Genomic DNA, 19103 nt, shown 5'->3' with positions numbered 1-19103 from the left:
AATTACGCGAAATCACTAAACATAACTTCCTTTATTCATCATTAGAATTTTAGGATGTTACAAAGTTAGAAATATGCTTTATGTTGTCATTTTACTTTGTTTGTTGTTGTATGTTATTTTGTTTTAATAAAAACAACTTTATTAATGTTTAAATGTTACTCATTATTAAATATGTTATTATGGTATATTTAATTTGGATTCTATTGTTTTATTATATTTTCAGGTGGTGAAGCAAAATGAGTTTATTTTCGTAGAATATTTGAAGAAGTTGATGGTGGTTTAATATGAAAGAACATGTTTATGTATTTTGTTGTTGTTTTTTAGTTGTTCAATGTACATTAACTTATTGTAACTTTTAACTTTTAAGATCTAGACAATGTAAATGGTTAATGTTTTGGTCCGAAAGTTTGAAGAAATATTGTGTTGCTTGAATTTGTTGTTTAAATTTATTATGTTTGTTGACATGTTTTCCACCCATGTGTAACACGGGCTATACCTTATGAACATGTAAGGGAGTGGTTTTTTTTTGCCCTTATCAAAACAAGGTTGTTATCAGGTTTGAGAATGGACAGTATAAGAATTTTAAGCCTAAACAACTATTGTCATGTGATGATTTGATCATGTTGAGAGAGTTTGACCTGTTGAAGTTATCTAATGCAAGAAAAGAAGTTGCACATCTCGATTTGGAATCGGAAGTGAGTTTGAATGTCAAATGGTTAGAACAATGTTGTAACAATGAAAGTGATTTATGAAAATTTTCTAGACAATTTTGAGTCTGATGATGAACTTTAAGGTAAAATATAATTTTTTTAGATATTGTTGTTAGATTTAATACAAGTAGTATATGGTCAACAACTCTTTACACTTTCTAATAACTATAATTTGGAAGTTAAGTTTTATTGGTTCCATATAACAACTTTAGTAATGTTTATATGTTACTAATTATTATACATGTTGTTTTGTTTTGGTTTATATTTTATACTAGACGGGTGCCCGCGCGATGCAGCGGGAAACATAGACATGGTAATCACGTAACAAGTTTATGCGTGTTTATTGTTTGATTTGAAGCCGTAAAACTGTTGAAATCGGTCATTGGTATGATTTCACGGTTGATTTTTTCTTTAGCTTTGGACAAAAAATTGTTACTAACAGTTTGGTTCATGGTTTAACTTGAAAGCCATCAAAACCATACCGCAAACACCCCTACACAAAATGTTATTTTTTTAACTATAACAATATCATACTCAAATTAAAGAGAAAAATATGTTTGTTTTTATGGTAAAATTTTTTTAAAAAATATTAACGTACGAAAAAGTTATTAACGTTTAAAAATCATGGGGGAAGTTGGGTTAAAAGTGAAAATATAAATAAACATTAGTAAAAGACTAAGGGTAATAATTGTATATATATATTAAATTTACAAAAAAACTGATTATACTTGAGGAGTAAAAGTTGTAAGTATTTTAAAGAATTTAAAAACACGTGAGTTTTGATATTGCAATGACCTTTTTGTCCTTATTTATGCTAGTACTATGTGCTTCATTACTTGTAAATTACTTAAAAAGATGTGTCTTAATTTACCCTCATTTTGTGTATTATATATAGTAAAGATAATCTGCTATTGTGTTGTAACAATTTTCAGGTGTATTAGGAAAATGGATTTTTTTTTGTTGAAGTTTTCAAGATGTTGATGATTGTTTAATAGCAAAGAACATTATTAGTTATTTTGTTAATGTGTTTTGATTGTTATATTCAAATTAACTTCCTGATTTGGAAGTTTTAATATTAAGACAATGTTAATTTTGTTACTTTTTGGTTGGTATAGTGATGTGTTTAGTGACAATGTAAATCTATCAAGTTTTAATTGTTAAATAAATATTATGTTTGTTTAAATTGATATTTAGGTTGATTATGTTTAGTGACATGTTATTCCACCCGCGTGTCACGCGGGTATATACCCTAGTATCATACTAAATAGGAAACAGAAACGTGCAGCTAATAACTTGCATTAAACTCGCATTATACTTGACTCATCCATAACAACACCAATGGTAGCATCTTAAATGTTCACTAGAGTTTGAATTATTTCCAACATCCTCCCCTAATTCAAACTTCTTAACTCCCAACCTCTCTCGTAAATAGTAGAACTGTTCAGCTGCAATCGCCTTTGTTATAATATCTGCAAATTGTTCTCCAGTATCACATGCTTTGAGTTCAACCTACTTTGTATCAACTAAACTTCTGATGAAATGATATTTGAAATCAATATGCTTACTTCGGTCTCTTATGCAAGGCTGCGTTTTTTGAGAAATAAATTGTTGAAATTGTCATGATAAATTGTGGTTAGCTTCTTCTTGTGCATAACCGAGCTCACTTAACAACTTTCTTAGCCACACTGCTTGACACGCTGCCTCATTTGCTGCTACAAACTCAGCCTCAGTAGATGAAAGTGCAACAATAGTCCACTTTATTGAACTCCAAGAAACTGCTCGTGCCCCAACTGAGAACACATATGCTGAGATACTCTTCCTATCATCAATGGAGCTTGCCCAATCACTATTATTGCATAACCTTCTAAATGTACTTTCATCCCTTGTTCATACCAAAAACCATAACCAATTGTACATGCAACATACCTTAGCACTCTCCTTGCAGCACCATAGTGACATGGGCTGGTTTGTGCATGTACCTTGATATCATTCCAACCGAAAAAATTAGTTCATGTCGTGTATTGTATTATCTCAGATTTTTCATATTCGTTTATGTTTAACTCAACTCGGTATGTAATTCGGATCTTTCAAATTATTTAAATTTTGTATTTATTAGTTTTTAACTTGGTTAAACTTAATTTATATTTTCTTAGCTTCCAAACTCGTCAAACAATGCTTAGAAACTCTTTAAATCATTAAAAATTGTTAAAAAACACATTTTTGGGACTTCAGGAACTAAAACTACCAAGAATCAAAATCTGATAGAAACTCATCCCTTCGTCTAGCTCGAAGGAAACTCTCTTTGTCACTTCTCATAGCTCGAAGGACCACTTTGAAGGATCCCTTCACGTAGCGCGAAGGAAACCCCCTTTATTCCTTCGCGTAGCTTGAACCAGCGCTGTTTCGGCCAAATTCATTTTTGATTCTCGTTTAATACTAAATCCTTCCTTAAATGACCTCAAATCAAGAAACTTGAGGCCCAAGCTAAGTAATCTAATATTATAGCATGTCCATGTTCAATTACATCTTGTGCAAACGAAATCCAGTGATTGGTTTACTTGATTCGACCCGTTCTGATACCAATTGTAGGTCCCAAAACGACCACCAAACGGTTTTGCTCTAGATACGGTTCTCGAGACGGGTGCGGTAAATCAAACGACCAAACATAAATAACATAAAGATAAAATATATGAATGATCTCGTTGTCGGCTAAAAGATTCATAACATAAAACAAGAACCGACCCACCCAAGGTGAGCTCCCCTTGGGTGGATGATTTACACCATTGAAACACATACAAAATGAAATACATAAGGCTATATTTATAGCTAAACAACTAACATTCTAGAAGCTTTCATCCGTTAAAACTAAACGTGCGTTCCGAAGCTCTCGTTTCGTGTCCAGTTTCCTCGTCTGCTTAAATTATTCACTTGACCATTAATATATAACGGGTTTCGTAATTTGATATCGCAAGTCACACTTTTTGGCCTTACAGGAATGGATGAAATCATGAAACAAACAGCCGTCATAGTATTTTATTTGATTTAGGGTAGCGCGGTGTGAATATCTATCTGTTTGTTAATAAGAATCGGTCTTTCGGTTCAGCATTTGTTTTCACGGGTTAATACCCGAACCCGACCCGAGACCGAAATGCCAAGGATTCAGGGACGGAATTCAAACATCTACGATATAAGGTTGGCCGGGTTAGGTATATCCGGTCCGGTTCTTCAGGTTTTTTCGGGTCGATCCTAATTCTGCACACCCCTAGTCACATGGGCCGTATAGTTTACTCCAATCTTTGGGACATTAATGCTGATGTGAACCCTTCATGGGCTTTAATCACCACTCAGGCCTCGACGTTAAGGCTATAAGGTACACAGTAACATCTCTTTCAAACCATGTTTGCCTGTGAAAATATTTAAAAAAAAAAGTGATTATTATATGATGACCTTCGTACGACGGTCTACGGTAATAATAATAATAATAATAATAATAATAATAATAATAATAATAATTAATTTTACAACTAACACTTAAATATATATTACCCAAACATGATTATTTGTTGACTAAAGATATTGCAATACTTTTATGTTTAATCCCAACTCTTTATGAAAAATTCAACGCGAGAACTTCTAAAGCTAACTAAGATTAGGAAAAAAAATAGTTAAAACCATATTCGAACTTTGAATTAAAAAATGTACAAACATCAAAATTATACAATCATAACACAAAACGTTTTCGGGAACTAACATATATAATAAATAAAATAACTAAAAAAAGATACACATTCTAATAAAATTATTTCTCTTGCCATTCCTCCACTTTAGTAGTATGATTTAGCATGAAAGTAGAATTCTAACAATTATATTGTTGTATTTAAATCTGAAAATCAGGAGAGCCACAGATCCATCGTATTTTCGCCTAAAATATACACTAGTGGCATGTGCTACAAGTAGAAAGAAAATAATGACCACAATTTCATGCATTTTCTCCATATCCAAACCATATGAATCAGTAAAACTCTCTCAAACACACATGCACAAGCAAAACACACACTAGATTTGTTCTTAAGTCTACATCTTCTAACACTTTGTTTTTTAATATCTTTTCCTTATGGATCTGTTTTTTGATGTGGACAAAGGCGTATCGTTCACAGTCGAAGTTGGCTACTTTGATACCATTCAAGAAATAAAAGAAAAGGTGACAAAGTACCATGGCATTCCTGTTCAAGAACAAACCCTAAAATTTGATGGAAAACCCTTACCCGACGATCTCAACATCCACACGTCCAATATCTTAGACGGCTCACGTCTCAAGCTAATCACCACCACCACCACAACCAATGATGTTCAGCAGCCGCCACAAGCCACCACCAAGGTCAAAACTGAAGAAACTCATTCGCCATCTTCGTCCCAGAAGATGAAAATCATTGTGAACCCGTCTGGCGTGTTATTAGAAATGGACATGAATGATTCGGTTCTAAAGATTAAAGAGAAGATGAATGAATTGGAAGGGATCCCATTAAGCAGAATAGTTGTTTATGCAAATGGGAATGAATTGCATGATCACAAGAGTTTGCATGAGTGCCAACTTGTTGATGGTTCGGAAGTGGATATGACACTTAAGCCACCAACGCCACCGCCACAAGCACCACCTCTTTGTGGGTTAAACATGAAGAAAATGAAGGTGTATGTGATGTCAAAATGTGGGGAAAAGATCGGGTTGGATGTGAATCCGTCGAGTAATGTGGGCGAGTTGAGAAAGGAGCTAGAGAAGGTAAGACATCAAGGGGTGGGGTTTAGGTTACCAGAAGAAGGATATTTCTTCATATATAAACAAAATGTGATGGAAGAAGATCACTCGTTTAGATGGCATCGAGTCGGACAAGGTGATGTCGTTGAGATCTTTAATGGATGTGTAACCGGTGGATCTTGATCAAAACGCATCAATTAATAATCTATATAGGGGCTGACTTTGGAGTCACCATATAAGTTGTTATGTGACCAGAATGGCATGGGTTTGAGTCATGAACACAACTCTTATAGATATGCAGATTAGATGCATACCTCAAGCCCCCAAGGTGGTCCGACTCACTGCAAGCGAGGACCTCGTGCACCAAGTTTGCTCATTTAGTTTATTTTTTCCTTTCATCATTATTTCTAATAATTCTTTATATTAAGATGATTTGATATTCTGGTTATAAATGTGAGAAAATCTTCAATTATGATTGCACATTAGAATCGAGTACGTACTTGGTATTCTTGGTTTATTTGTGGTAGACGCATTATAGGATTCTGTTATGTGTGAAGCCACTTTGAGGTTTGTCAAAGATTGTGGCAGAAAGTAGGCAGCAGAGAACAAACACATTTGTGACTCCTCTAAATTCAAGCCTCGTTCCATGGTTTACGGCATGTTCGATGATTCTTGTTTTTTCTCAATCTCTATATAAGATATCTTTGTATCTGTAAATCTTGCACCACCACAAGTAATAAAAACTCCTAGTTACCTGGTGAACGTAGGTTGCAGTGTAGCAACCGAACCACGTTAAATCTTTGTGTTCATCTTGTGTTCTTGAGTGGCAGAGAGTGAGAGAGTGTGGTCCGAGTGTTCAGTTGTTTGTGTGTATTCCGCAATTCGTGTTCAACGGGTGTTGTCGATCCTAACAACTGGTATCAGAGCTTAGGTTCGGATCACACGAAGAACACGAGAACCAGCCGAGTCGCCGCCAAACCTTTCGCCGCCGCCACCCTACTGCGCTAGGGTTCCCCCGCTGAGTCGTACGAATCTCGCCGCCGCGCGCTCGTTGTAGTTGTTTGGTTCTGTTTGAAAGTAGTTGAACAAAGCATCACCACCGTTTGACCGCTACTCAAGCCGGCCACTAGTCTCGGTCATGTGTTTATTTTTTCGGGCAGATTCTAGCCGACAAAATCAAAGATAAAAAACCACCGCTGGACTCATCGTCGTTCATCGAAGATCATTGTATGTGATTTGTGTTTTTTCGATTATCCGGCTGAAGGGGGTGAACATGATTGGTAACTTTATTCATGGACCACACCTTTACTTTCTTTTTTGGTTTTAGTAGTTGACGTAAAGCAAAAGGCAGTAAGCCATTATAATTGTGTGGGTCCTCTCTTGTGCTATTTTAGTGGTGCCTAATAACTAGTTAGGTTGACTAGTTTGTTTAAGCAAAGTCAAGTCCACTAATTTAGTCATTTGACGCAAGAGACCCCTCAAGTTTGATAAATGGCAGAAAGTAGTAAACTTCAGATTGAGAAGTTTGATGGTAAAGATTTTGGTTGGTGGAAAATGCAAATGGAGGATTTGCTCGTTCAAAAGGATTTGGACGTGGTCTTGGGTGATAGACCAGAGAAGGTGGTAGAAGACGAATGGGAAACTTTGGATAAAAAGGCCAAGGCAGTTATTAGATTATCGCTGACGAAGGATGTTGCGTTCAACATTCTGAAGGAGACCACAGCGCGTGGGATTATGGATGCGCTTTCTAATATGTACGAGAAGCCTTCGGCAGCAAATAAAGTTTTCTTGATTCGTGAGTTAGTTAACACAAGGTTAAAAGAAGGAAGTTCAGTAACTGTACACATCAACAATATGAACTCGATTGTGTCAAGACTTGGGTCAGTTGGTATAAAATTCGAGGATGAGTTTCAGGCTCCAATACTGTTATCGTCCTTGCCTGGTCGGGAACTGTTACAGGGATTACTAATTCTACCAGCAAGTTCACTTTTGATGGGATTCGGGATCTCATTCTGGGTGAAGACATCAGACAAAGAAATTCAGGTGAGTCTTCTAGTGGACTATTGCATGTTGACAGAGGAAGAAGAAATAACAGAGGTAGTAGGAGCGGGAATAGGAAAAGGAGTCAGTCGAGGACTCGAAATGATGTGACCTGTTGGAACTGTAAAGAAGTTGGACATTTTAGGAATCAATGTACAAATGAGAGGAAAGAAGTTAACGCTGCAGTAGACCACTTAGATGACGATGTTTTGATCTTTAGTGTGGAGAGCAGTGTGGATTCCTGGGTTATGGATTCGGGTGCTTCATTTCACGCTACCCACAGCAGTGCAGCACTGCGAAATCTGAAAGAAGGTGATTTTGGTAAGATAAGACTAGCGAACAATGAGGTTCTTGAGGTGATGAGCATGGGTGACTTAGATCTGAAGACTCCAGTCGGTTCATTGACTTTGAAGGATGTCCGGGTAATTCCAAATCTGAAGAAACAGTTGATTTGTGTTGGGCAGCTGGATGAACAGGGGCACGAGGTTAAGTTCAGGAACGGGCAGTGGAAGGTTCTAAAGGGAAATTTAGTCGTAGCTCGAGGAAAGAAACGAGGATCGCTGTATATGGTCAGTCTACCGTCTAAGAGAGTAACCGTCCCAGTTCAGAAGAAGACCAAGATCCGGTTCACAGAATCTCGTGGGCAGAAGAAGGTTTGCTTTGCAGATGGCAAACCCAGAGTCACAGGTCAGATTCAGGTTGAACGTGCTAAGAAAGGTTCAAGGAAACCAGTCAGGGGCATTCGTGGCAGTGCGAGCACGGGACGTGCTTCAGTCAAAGTTACCGGACGACAGTGGGTTAAGAGAACCAGCATTCCAGCTGTCAAAGTCTCTCCAGTTGATTATCTGCTCTATTCGGAGAGTGTTTATTCTCAGGATGTTCCAGGATCGGGCAGTTCGTGTCAGTGGGAGCCGATAGGGACAGAAAATGAGCCAGTGACAGTTTCAGTCATGACTGATGGGTTGAAGCTCAGTGGGAGCTTCAACGGGCTTTCAGGTTAATTGTAGAGAAGGCCGGAGTAACTAGGAAGATACTGAAGATGAAAAGTTTCTTACAGAAATACAGATGCACAGTTGAAGCACAGGTGAAGATTGTTCTGTGGCTTTAAGTGGGAGATTGTTATGTGTGAAGCCACTTTGAGGTTTGTCAAAGATTGTGGCAGAAAGTAGGCAGCAGAGAACAAACACATTTGTGACTCCTCTAAATTCAAGCCTCGTTCCATGGTTTACGGCATGTTCCATGGTTCTTGTTTTTTCTCAATCTCTATATAAGATATCTTTGTATTTGTAAATCTTGCACCATCACAAGTAATAAAAACTCCTAGTTACCTGGTGGACGTAGGTTGCAGTGTAGCGACCGAACCACATTAAATCTTTGTGTTCATCTTGTGTTCTTGAGTGGCAGAGAGTGAGAGAGTGTGGTCCGAGTGTTCAGTTGTTCATGTGTATTCCGCAATTCGTGTTCAACGGGTGTTGTCGATCCTAACAGATTCTTGTCATTAGTATGTCTTCCTTCAGATTGACCGGATATAGGAAGTCTACATATTTGTTGCGTGGCCACGAGGTCAGTTTGGATTTCTTGTGATTTAGAGTTATAGATTGATTTAGATAGATTTATCTATTTGTCTCTAGAGTTGGTAGTACTAACCTTAGAGAATGAAACTAACCGTAGATTCATCTTTTGGATACCTTAGTAAACCTTATCCTGGTATACATATTCTGACCATTAGGTGTGTGTAGGAGAAAACGGTGAGACTAACCATAAATTTGATCATCCTTAGCATTCCTGAGTGTGTGCGTTCATAGATTGTCGGTGCCATACGAGTCCTTAGATCCCGAGAATAGTCAATTGTTAATAGGATCCGAGTCTGGGTAGTTGTTTTCTCATTCGGATGTCTTCGTTTATCGTTTTGAACTTAGTTTGAGTTTCCGTCTAGTATTTCTAGTTTTCTTGTTTACTTATTTATTTAAAGTTATTAGAAATTTAGTTTTTAAAAAATCAATCAAATCAATTTAATTATTAGTTAGACTCTATAGAGGTTCAGTATCGAAAGCCGCGTTACATGTTCACGAATTCGATATTATGACTACTGACTGTCCTATTACATGATCCGTACACTTGCCGTTGTGTCAAGCTTGTTTTGTATTCCTTTTTTAAAACCGGGTTTGTGAATTGTTTTACTAATTAATTTTATATATACATTTTCAAGTAGGAACAATTAAACGAAATATGAGTTTAAAACAAAAGAATGAATTTTAAACAGTAATTCGGATAGCTGATAAAAGACTCCATCTGAGTCTTCCAGCAGAATAAGCCTCAATGGACTAAAGTCTTGGTGGTCTAATACCATTGTCTTAGTTCACTTGATTTCCATTTCAAGCAAAACTTTGAATCAAACAGAAAGTTTATGCAAAACTTTTGAAGCTTAGAAAAGTTTACGAAACAAGGTTCAAGAATAAGTAGTAACACGAAACTTTGAGGGTCACACGAAACTGAACGTAAGCGAAAGTAAACTAACTTTCGGGTAAAACAGAATTTATGGGTGAGAGCTCAAAACATAACAGACTTTCGTGCAAAACTGAAACTTTTAGGTGAAAGATCTGTTATGTTTTGAGTTCTCACCCAAAAATGAAAGTATGAATATATCGATAGGTTTCGGCTAAACCTTTATGACGAAAGATCACAGCTTTTGGCTGAAAAATGAATCTTTGAGCGAAATAACAAGAACTTTTGCGTGTAACGGCCAACTTGTGTGTCTAACAGAATCAACTTTCATGTGCAAGAACATATCTTACTCCGTTGAAGATTTTCACGTGAATCGATCTGTTATCACAATCAGATATGGCGAAGACATATCAATAGCTCCGGATAGCAACAAATAAGTTTAAAAACTGTAATGAGCAATGAACACGATTATGTAATTTTCAAATCAGTAAATGCATTTCACCAAAATGTCCGTAAAAGTAATACAAGTGAGACATATATCGCAGGTTCATGTTGTATTGTTTCCACTTAAATTCAAAAAACATAAATTCTAAAACAGGTAGCTGTTATATCCTAAACATTTAGAAATACAATGAACTAATACTTTTGAGAGCCCAAGAATCTGATAATCAACTTATGTATTTGGCATGTAATTAGCATGTGTTGTTGGTTTGATACAGGTTTCTAAATAGTAAAGTTTGCAACTATCAACTATGGTCCTCCTTATGAGTGGAAGGTTTGCAAGTACTTAATTATTTATACTTTTTCTTTAAAAAAATGAATTTAGAGTCATAAATTATACATAAGATTAAAATCAAAATGTCGGTGCCACAATTTGCCTCTTTAAATTGCTTTTTAGATTGTATCTGTTGATTAAATTAAATTATTCCAGAACACTAACGATTGTAGAATGTTGGTCTGGTGGTTTTGGTGCTTTACACAACACTTTCTCCATCCGGTTGCTTGCATAGGTTCTATCCCCATTTGTTACACTGTTTTTTGCAAGCATTTTGAGAACCTTTTTTTTCATGTTTTTTTTGTTCAGTTATGTAAAAATTTATATCTCAAACTAACTGAAACCAACCGAGGAGTCAACTTCCCGACGCAACACCCGGGTTTAATTGTTCGTTTTATTTAATGTTTTTTTATGAAATTATGTAACCATTTTTTATTTCTCGTACCGAAACAAACGTAATCGATTTTAATTTAATGTTGACGCCGTAACGAACTTAAACGATATCGACCAAATTCGTTTCGCTGTTCCGCCGCAACGCGTCAGGCTTTATCTAGTTAATCTATTATAATCTAAATTCTGAAAGTAGATTAAATGGATGCTATGGGGGACTCCATATGCTCATTAAATGTTCAAATCTGTAAATTGATTATATGAAGTTAATGTTTTTGTCATCTTTCTAAGTCATGAAGTTATAGATTGAGGAATCAGGAATGTTACACTTCACTTATTTGGTGAAATGTTATAGAAAGAATGTGTAAGTATAGTATTTTATCATATACAATATCGGATATACGTATTGGGTCGGTCCAGCTAACCGTATTTTAAGAGTGCAAGTGCCTATTCTAGAAATGTTTTTTATTAACAGATGCTGTGATGCAGAGTACCTTGTTCATATTAGTGTGCTTATTTGGACTACAACTTTATGGCACACATCCTGCTATGGCTGCTATATATACATCAATGGATTTGGCTTACATAATATTGTTTTTTGGAACCTTCATAGATTAGCCATTTTTTGTCTTTTAATGTCTAAATGATTAAATCTCAAATTCGATTATAATTACAAAAAAAGCCATAGTCTTAAAATCAAGGTTTTTTGCAGCTCATGAAATTGTCAAGTTTCAGGATTATTTGAAGTTTCATGTTATATATATTTCGTTCAAGGTTTTGGTACGGTATTTATGGTACCAAATCATTTACGGTACTTAACAAACTAAACCAACACTGAACAAATTAACTCCCGCCGCATCACAAACTGAATCAACACCAAACAAAGTAGTGTCACAGCACGTGAGTACGTTTGTTAGTGATCTTAATTTTGTGAAGATTGAGATTTTTATTTTGATCCATTCACTAGCGACCCGACACATGAATATGCTCGTTGGAGCTCATAATTCACCAAACAATACTTATTATTAGAGCATTCGCATCGCTTTCCCTATCTTTAAATTCATAATTATACTGCAATTTATTAATATTTTTTATATCTTTATCATTACATTTTCTCTTTTCTCTACCCACAATCACTTTCAAAAAATATTAAAATTTTTATAGGTTATTACAGAAACTTTTCAAATTTACAGATAAATCACAAAATTTCTCTCTCTTTCACTCATAACACGATATATCACTCTCTATATTATAAAAACCTCACTCACATAATATGATAGATGGATTGAGAATTCTCACTCTTTCAAGTTGTATTGTTTTATTAATGAACTCGGTTTTTAATCAAAATTTATATTTTAATGTTAATTCAAAAGAAAAACAAGTTATGCACAAATGCATTATGTAAAGATTAACTAAAGATAATAAGGGGTGGCTGCCTTGCCTCTTTAAAGTGTTTAAACAATTGGTCCGCCATGCATGGGTCCATGAAACCTAAAGTTATGTAATTAAAATATAGTGCAACCACCATTGTCTTCCTCTATATATACACACATGCATGCATAATAACAATAATCACACATATATTCTTATAGCAGTTTATTACTTTTATAGCATCTCTCTTGCAAGATGGCTTCAATGTGCTCTTTTTCTTGTTCAATTCTCCATTACAAAAATCAACATGACAGAGTAAGCCAATTTAACATTCGCAAGACGTCGCCCCGAAGGCTATTACAATCAACATCAAAGGCACATGTCAGCGCGAAGGCTGTCACGGCGGTTGAACCCATCACTAGAAGATCAGCAAACTATGCGCCATCGTTATGGTCATTTGATTATGTTCAATCACTTTCTAATGAATTCACAGTAAGATTTAATGCAAATTTATTTTTATCTGCATGTTCTATTAATCAGGTTCGGCTCAACAATTTTGAAGGCATAAATCAAAATAAGATTTTGTGGCCTTTTACGGCAATTGTTTTAAAAAAACAAAAAACAAAAAAGGCTAATAGTGAGTCTAGAACTCATGAGTTGCAAGTTTACCACCATACCAATAGACATATTTGTTTTTATACTTCCGATTATATCTACACATAATGTTTTTTTTAATATAATTTAAAGGCATTAACTAAGTGTGATTCTAAAGCCATATCTTCAAATCACTGGCACACGAGCCTCCCCTGCCATCAATTTATAGCATTATAATCAACATGATCAGTTGTATGCATATACTCATCATTTAGGGAGAAGATTGCAAGGCACGAGCCGATACATTGAAGGATGCGGTGAAGATGATGATACGCAAGGTGGGAAGCCCGCTTAGTACCCTAGAGTTGGTTGATGATTTGCAAAGACTCGGAATATCGTATCATTTTGAGGATGAAATAAGAAATCTATTGGAGGTGATTTACAATGATTACTACAAAACTCATGACAAGTGGAACACAATGGATTTGAACCTTAAAGCCCTTGGATTTAGACTACTGAGACAACATGGTTATCTGGTTCCTCAAGGTACTTACTGCCTACCATGGTCGGCCCGTGGGCCAACGAAACCAAGCAAGGCTTTAAGCTCACACTTAATTAAGGCCTCCAAATCTAAAAATAAAATTTTAACATAGATATATTATAATGAGCAAATTAAAAACAATGTTATGTATTGATTTGGTGGTAAACTTGTGTGTTTCTTAGTTTTTTAACATCTCATTTTGATTTATGCCTCCAAAATCATTAAACCGGCCCTACTGCCTACTAATTTAAATAGTTGATTGTTTTTCCGTACATAAAGTTTGGCTAATTTGAATAATGCTTATTTAACTTTGGTCTATGTTTATTTAGAGATATTTGACAACTTTAAAGACATGGATCAAAATCTTAATCCACGCTCACTCGAGGATACGATGGGAATGTTGAACTTGTATGAGGCTTGTTATCACTCATTCGAGGAGGAAAGCATATTGGACGATGAAAGTATATCATCATTAGTAAGCCATGCTTTAGAGCTTCCACTACACTGGAGAGTGCCAAGAGTAGAGTCTGAATGGTTTATCAGAGTATACGAGAAAAGAAGCGACATGAAACCCGCATTGTTGGAGTTTGCCAAATTAGATTTTAATATGGTCCAGGCTATCCATATTGAAGATCTAAAAGAGGCATCAAGGTATCATTCTAATATGGTCCAAGCTATAACACATCTATCTAATCTAATATAATCTAACTGTACTATTTAAAGAAGACCTTTCATCCACTTGACATTCAGCTAGGTCCTCCACATATAATGTCAAGTATACAAGTTTTCAGTTTAACAAATTTCACTTCATTACGTATTTTGGTTTAATTAAAATTGTTAAAATGAAAAATATGTTGATGGGAAACAAACTCGATCACTACCTTGTTTTTAAAATGTTTATGGCTTGTCAACTCAACTAAGGGGTTGTTTGGTTCATTATGAGTCAGGTCTGAATGAACCTATGTCCCATTCAGCAACAACAACAAGTCTGAATGATTCAGACCTAATTTTAACCATTAAGATGTTTTTCTGTTTGGAACCAAACAGTCTGAAGTCTGATTGAATCAGATGTTTACATCTAAATGGTTATATTCAGATGTAAACAAACAGCCCCTAAGATGATTTGAAGCTAACATTCTTTTTTCCTTAATATGTACAAATTTACAACCTTCCATTTTATTTCTTTCAAAATACGAATACAAATTGTTCTTACTAATCTATGTATTTAGGAAATATGCAATTACTTATTCATTAATATTCATTATGTAATTTGACGTTTTGACGTTTTCTTTATAAATTTATAATGCTCATTATGTAATTCATATATGTATATTTGACGTTTTCTATATTTTTCACCCGTATGTTGCACGTGACACTAACTCGGTACTATATATACACATATATTAGTTTTAACATATCTGAGAACCTTTTGAAAATACAAGTAAAATACTATGAATAGGTGGTGGAGAAATACAAAATGGGTTAAGAAGCTCAGCTTCATTCGAGACGGCTTGGTGCCGATTTTTCTATGGACTATCGGTTTTGGTTACCAGCCTCAGTATAGCCATGGTAGGAGATCACTAGCACGGGCTGCTGCGATGATTACCACTATAGATGATATATACGACGTGTATGGCACGTTGGATGAACTTCTAACAGTTTACTGATATTATAGACAGGTAAACGATAACTCACTTGACTAGAATTAATTTTGTGTTTTGTGTTTATTCACAAATGTTATGAATGATTATTAAACATCTATCAATAGATGGGATATCAATGCTATTGAGAAACTTCCGGAGTATATGAAGATAGCTTTCCTCGGATTCTACAACACGATTAATGAGATCTCATACGACACATTGACAAACACGGGAATCCTCATCCTTCCATACCTTAAGAAAGCAGTAATTAAACCATCTTTGATCTCAAACTATAAAAATATTGTAATCTTTGATTTTTTTATCTCTGTCTTATTTTCGGAATGGCAATATTGTAGTGGGCGGATTTATGCAAGACTTACCTTGTCGAAGCACGGTGGCACTATAGCGGATACACACCAACACTCAAAGAGTACTTGGATAATGGTTATATATCAATATCTGGTCCAACATTACTCATGCATTTTAAATTTGCAACATCGCTTGGTGCAACCAAAGAAATCTTGTAACGCATGGAAGAATTTGAGGCATTAGATCGCTACTCGTCACTAATCTTACGACTGGCTGATGACTTACGGACATCCACAGTATGCATTTTTATTAATCAGTATCTAACTATGCCAAAACATATTTTAGTTTTGAAAATGTTAATAAAAAATATTTTCATATATATATATATATAGGGTTTGGATCAAATACAAATGAAATTAATGTACTAATTGTGAGAATTGTAACATCCTACTTTTGGTTATTATAATAAAATACATTTCGTTATTTTATAGTGGGTCGTTATCGGTTTAGATAAATAGAATACGAGTTGGGCTAGTGTTGGGTAAATGAATATGGGTTATGGACTTGGGTTAGGAAAGAAAGAAGGAAAGACCATGGGATTAAGCCCATGATCCATAAATATATAAACCCTTAATATCCATTTAATCCTCATTCACACATATTCCATACACCACCCAAAACACAAACTTAAGATCTCTCTCTAGTTCTCTCCTTTCTCTAGCCGAACCAAGAAGGAAGAATCGATTCCGACCCGAGGTAATGATAGTATGATGTTGTCTTAGCTTAAACCCGTTAGATATAGTCACGAAACGACGAGCCGACACCGTTAAACCGTTTAAGTCACGAGATCCGGGTGGAATCGGGTATAAACCGAACCTATGATGAGCTTAGGGGTCACCCTAGCTCAGATCTGGATCGAACGGGACGAAAAACGGTGAAAAACGAGTTAAAACTCGTTTTCCGGCGTGTTCGCGGTTTTCCGGCGGCGGCGCCGGAAAGGCGGCGTGTACGAGGAAGGGAATGTCAGAGAATGTCTGACCTAACCCTAATTCGTTAAAGGAGATTTAACGAACTAGGGGTAATTCGTTAAGTTGATTCGCTGAGGAAAGATAACGAACTAGCCTTAGCTCGTGTCCAGATTCGTTAAGGAAAAGATAACGAATTAACCCCCATTTCGTTATAGTCATTTGTTAAAGGAAATAACGAATTAGAAGGTCCAATTCGTTATCTGAACTGATTCGCTATGTGGGCTGGTTCGTTACATGGACGGATTCGTCAGAGGTCCAGTTCGTTAGAGGGTTCAGTCCGTTACAAATGACCAGTTCGTTAAGACAAACCAATTCGTTAAGAACCAAGTAACGAACTGGAAGTTTAATATAATGTCAGAACAGTCCCTGGACTTAGAAAAAGATTTAATTAATTACAAAGAAACCCTTGGATTTTCAAGTTAGCGAATTAAATAATGGGTTAAAATCCTAATGGAAAATGTGTTATGACAGTTAATAGAAATAAAATTTTTCCAAGCTAACCTGGCAGCTCGACCCCAGCCAGGGGCTCTGCCCCTTGGACCCTGCTAGGGGTTGCCGCCCCTAGACCCCGCTGCCAGGGGCGCTGCCCCTGGACCCCGTCCGTTGAGGGTTATAATTAGAATAGAAGCGTGATATGGCTAGTGATAGATAATTGATACGAGTAATTGTTATACAGTTAGCCGTGCCCAACTGAAGAAAGGAATAACTATTAACGGTGAATGTAACCGACTTCAGGTGAGTTTCTAGCCCCATTCCTTGTTATGTTTTCGGGGCTGTGTGCATACTCGATGTGATTAGTTAATACACTTATCCTAAGTGATAAGTGTATGCCATATATGTATTATGTGAAATGTATGAATGGTTTCTTGTCGATACATGAACGATCTTCGGAATTGCATGTATTGCCAAGAAATGGTTGATGTTATATGTATGTTGTAAGATGAAGAATGAATGATGTATGTATGTAATTTATGATTATGTATATAGAAAAGTATGTTAAAAAGGTATGGAAGAAAGGGTACCGGACCCTAATAATATCCGAGGATGAAGGGCACCGGACCCTAATAATATCCGAGGATGAAGGGCACCGGACCCTAATAATATCCGAGGATGGAGGGCACCGGACCCTAATAATATCCGAGGTATGAAGATATGTATGTGTATGAAAGATTGATGGACAGGTTAAGTATGTAATGCGTACCTACGGGCACGTGTATGTGTATGTAAAGTAAGTTATGTGATTAACTAGAACTCACTCAGCGTAGCTGACTTTTAGTATGCACGCAGGAAAATAGGTTGAGGCAGCTCGCGTGATTGAAGACACATGGCATGGAATCGAAGATACTGGTATCTCGAAGAAATGTTGTGATGTTTTAAAGACTATGTTTTATTTAATTGACTATGAATGTTTTATAAGACAAGATTTGAAGGTTATGTAACATCATATGGTTGAAGTTTTAATGTTCCGTGAAAGTTTTAATTAACTCTGATATTTAGAACTGTGTTTATGAGTAAATCCAACACCAAATGTAGGGCTACCGATAACGGGGCCTTACAAGAATCAAGTAGAGTAATTAAGTATACAAGCAGAGTAATTATGTAATTACATCATAGAGTAATTACATAATTACTCTATGATGTAATTACATAATTACACTGCTTGTATATATAAAAACTATATTTGATTATCACAATTAACACATTAATTTCATTTGTAAGTTAATTTTTCCTCAAATATATATACAATCAAATAAACTTATATAATCTCTAATCCCTTTAGGATGAACTGGCAAGAGGCGACACACCAAAATCAATCCAGTGTTACATGCACGAGTGTGGTGCTACGGAACAAGAAGCTAGAAGGTACATCAACGAATTGATTGGGGACGCATGGAAGAAACTTAATAAAGAACGGGCGCATGCTAATACTCAGTTTTCACGAGAGTACATTGAATATGCATCAAACATGGCTAGGACGGCACAATTCCTGTATGGCGAAGGAGATGGGCATGCTCGTCCTGAAATAACCGGATCTTACTTATCATCATTGCTTTTTAATCCAATCTAAATGACAAAATAATCAAGAAAATGTGTTTCTTTCATCATAAGTGAAACTTTATTTATAAAATAAGATGGTAGAGAGCATCCCATAATAACTTATATATTGTAATGGAGTTGGAGCAGTTGTCTTTGTAATTTATCACATTTTAATATACTAAGTTTGTTGAAGTTGTTTAACTTGTGACTACTTTTTAGTTATGTAAGTTGAGTAGCTTTATGAATAGTAGCGGACCCAGGATTTTTTGTCAATGGGGTCCCAATTTTTTCGGTTTACAAAATTTTTCGGGTCGGTCGTTATTCGGGTCGGGTCGAGGCGAGGAACATAATAAAACAAGGAACTATGGTGTCATTGGAAACGAGTAAGTAGAAAGAATCTAAATTACAAACTAGATGAAACATACACTTTTAATTCATACCCGAAAAACATGAACGTAATCTATATA

The 19103-nt window shown here is 35.8% G+C and overlaps 1 protein-coding gene and 1 pseudogene across 2 annotated transcripts; both read left to right on the top strand.

Annotated features, from left to right (window-relative positions):
* The first annotated feature begins 4824 nt into the window (after positions 1-4824).
* On the top strand, positions 4825-6001 carry LOC143618977 (ubiquitin-like protein-NEDD8-like protein RUB3). The gene has a single exon (XM_077091031.1). The coding sequence runs from the start codon at positions 4825-4827 to the stop codon at positions 5644-5646; it is 822 nt and encodes a 273-aa protein (XP_076947146.1). The 3' UTR covers positions 5647-6001.
* A 6533-nt stretch (positions 6002-12534) lies between these two features.
* On the top strand, positions 12535-18835 carry LOC143618979 (R-linalool synthase QH5, chloroplastic-like; annotated as a pseudogene). Its single transcript, XR_013151123.1, has 7 exons — positions 12535-12976; positions 13354-13624; positions 13949-14270; positions 15079-15298; positions 15388-15526; positions 15619-15867; positions 18380-18835. The product of XR_013151123.1 is annotated as an R-linalool synthase QH5, chloroplastic-like (transcript).
* The last annotated feature ends 268 nt before the right edge of the window (positions 18836-19103 follow it).

This window comes from Bidens hawaiensis, unplaced genomic scaffold (assembly GCF_021521415.1).
Source record: "Bidens hawaiensis isolate Kalapana, Puna unplaced genomic scaffold, B.hawaiensis_p1.1 tig00002343_1, whole genome shotgun sequence".
Classification (NCBI taxonomy): Eukaryota; Viridiplantae; Streptophyta; class Magnoliopsida; order Asterales; family Asteraceae; genus Bidens; species Bidens hawaiensis.
The sequence above is the reverse complement of the archived record's forward strand: the minus strand, read 5'-3'. Positions and strand labels throughout refer to the sequence as shown.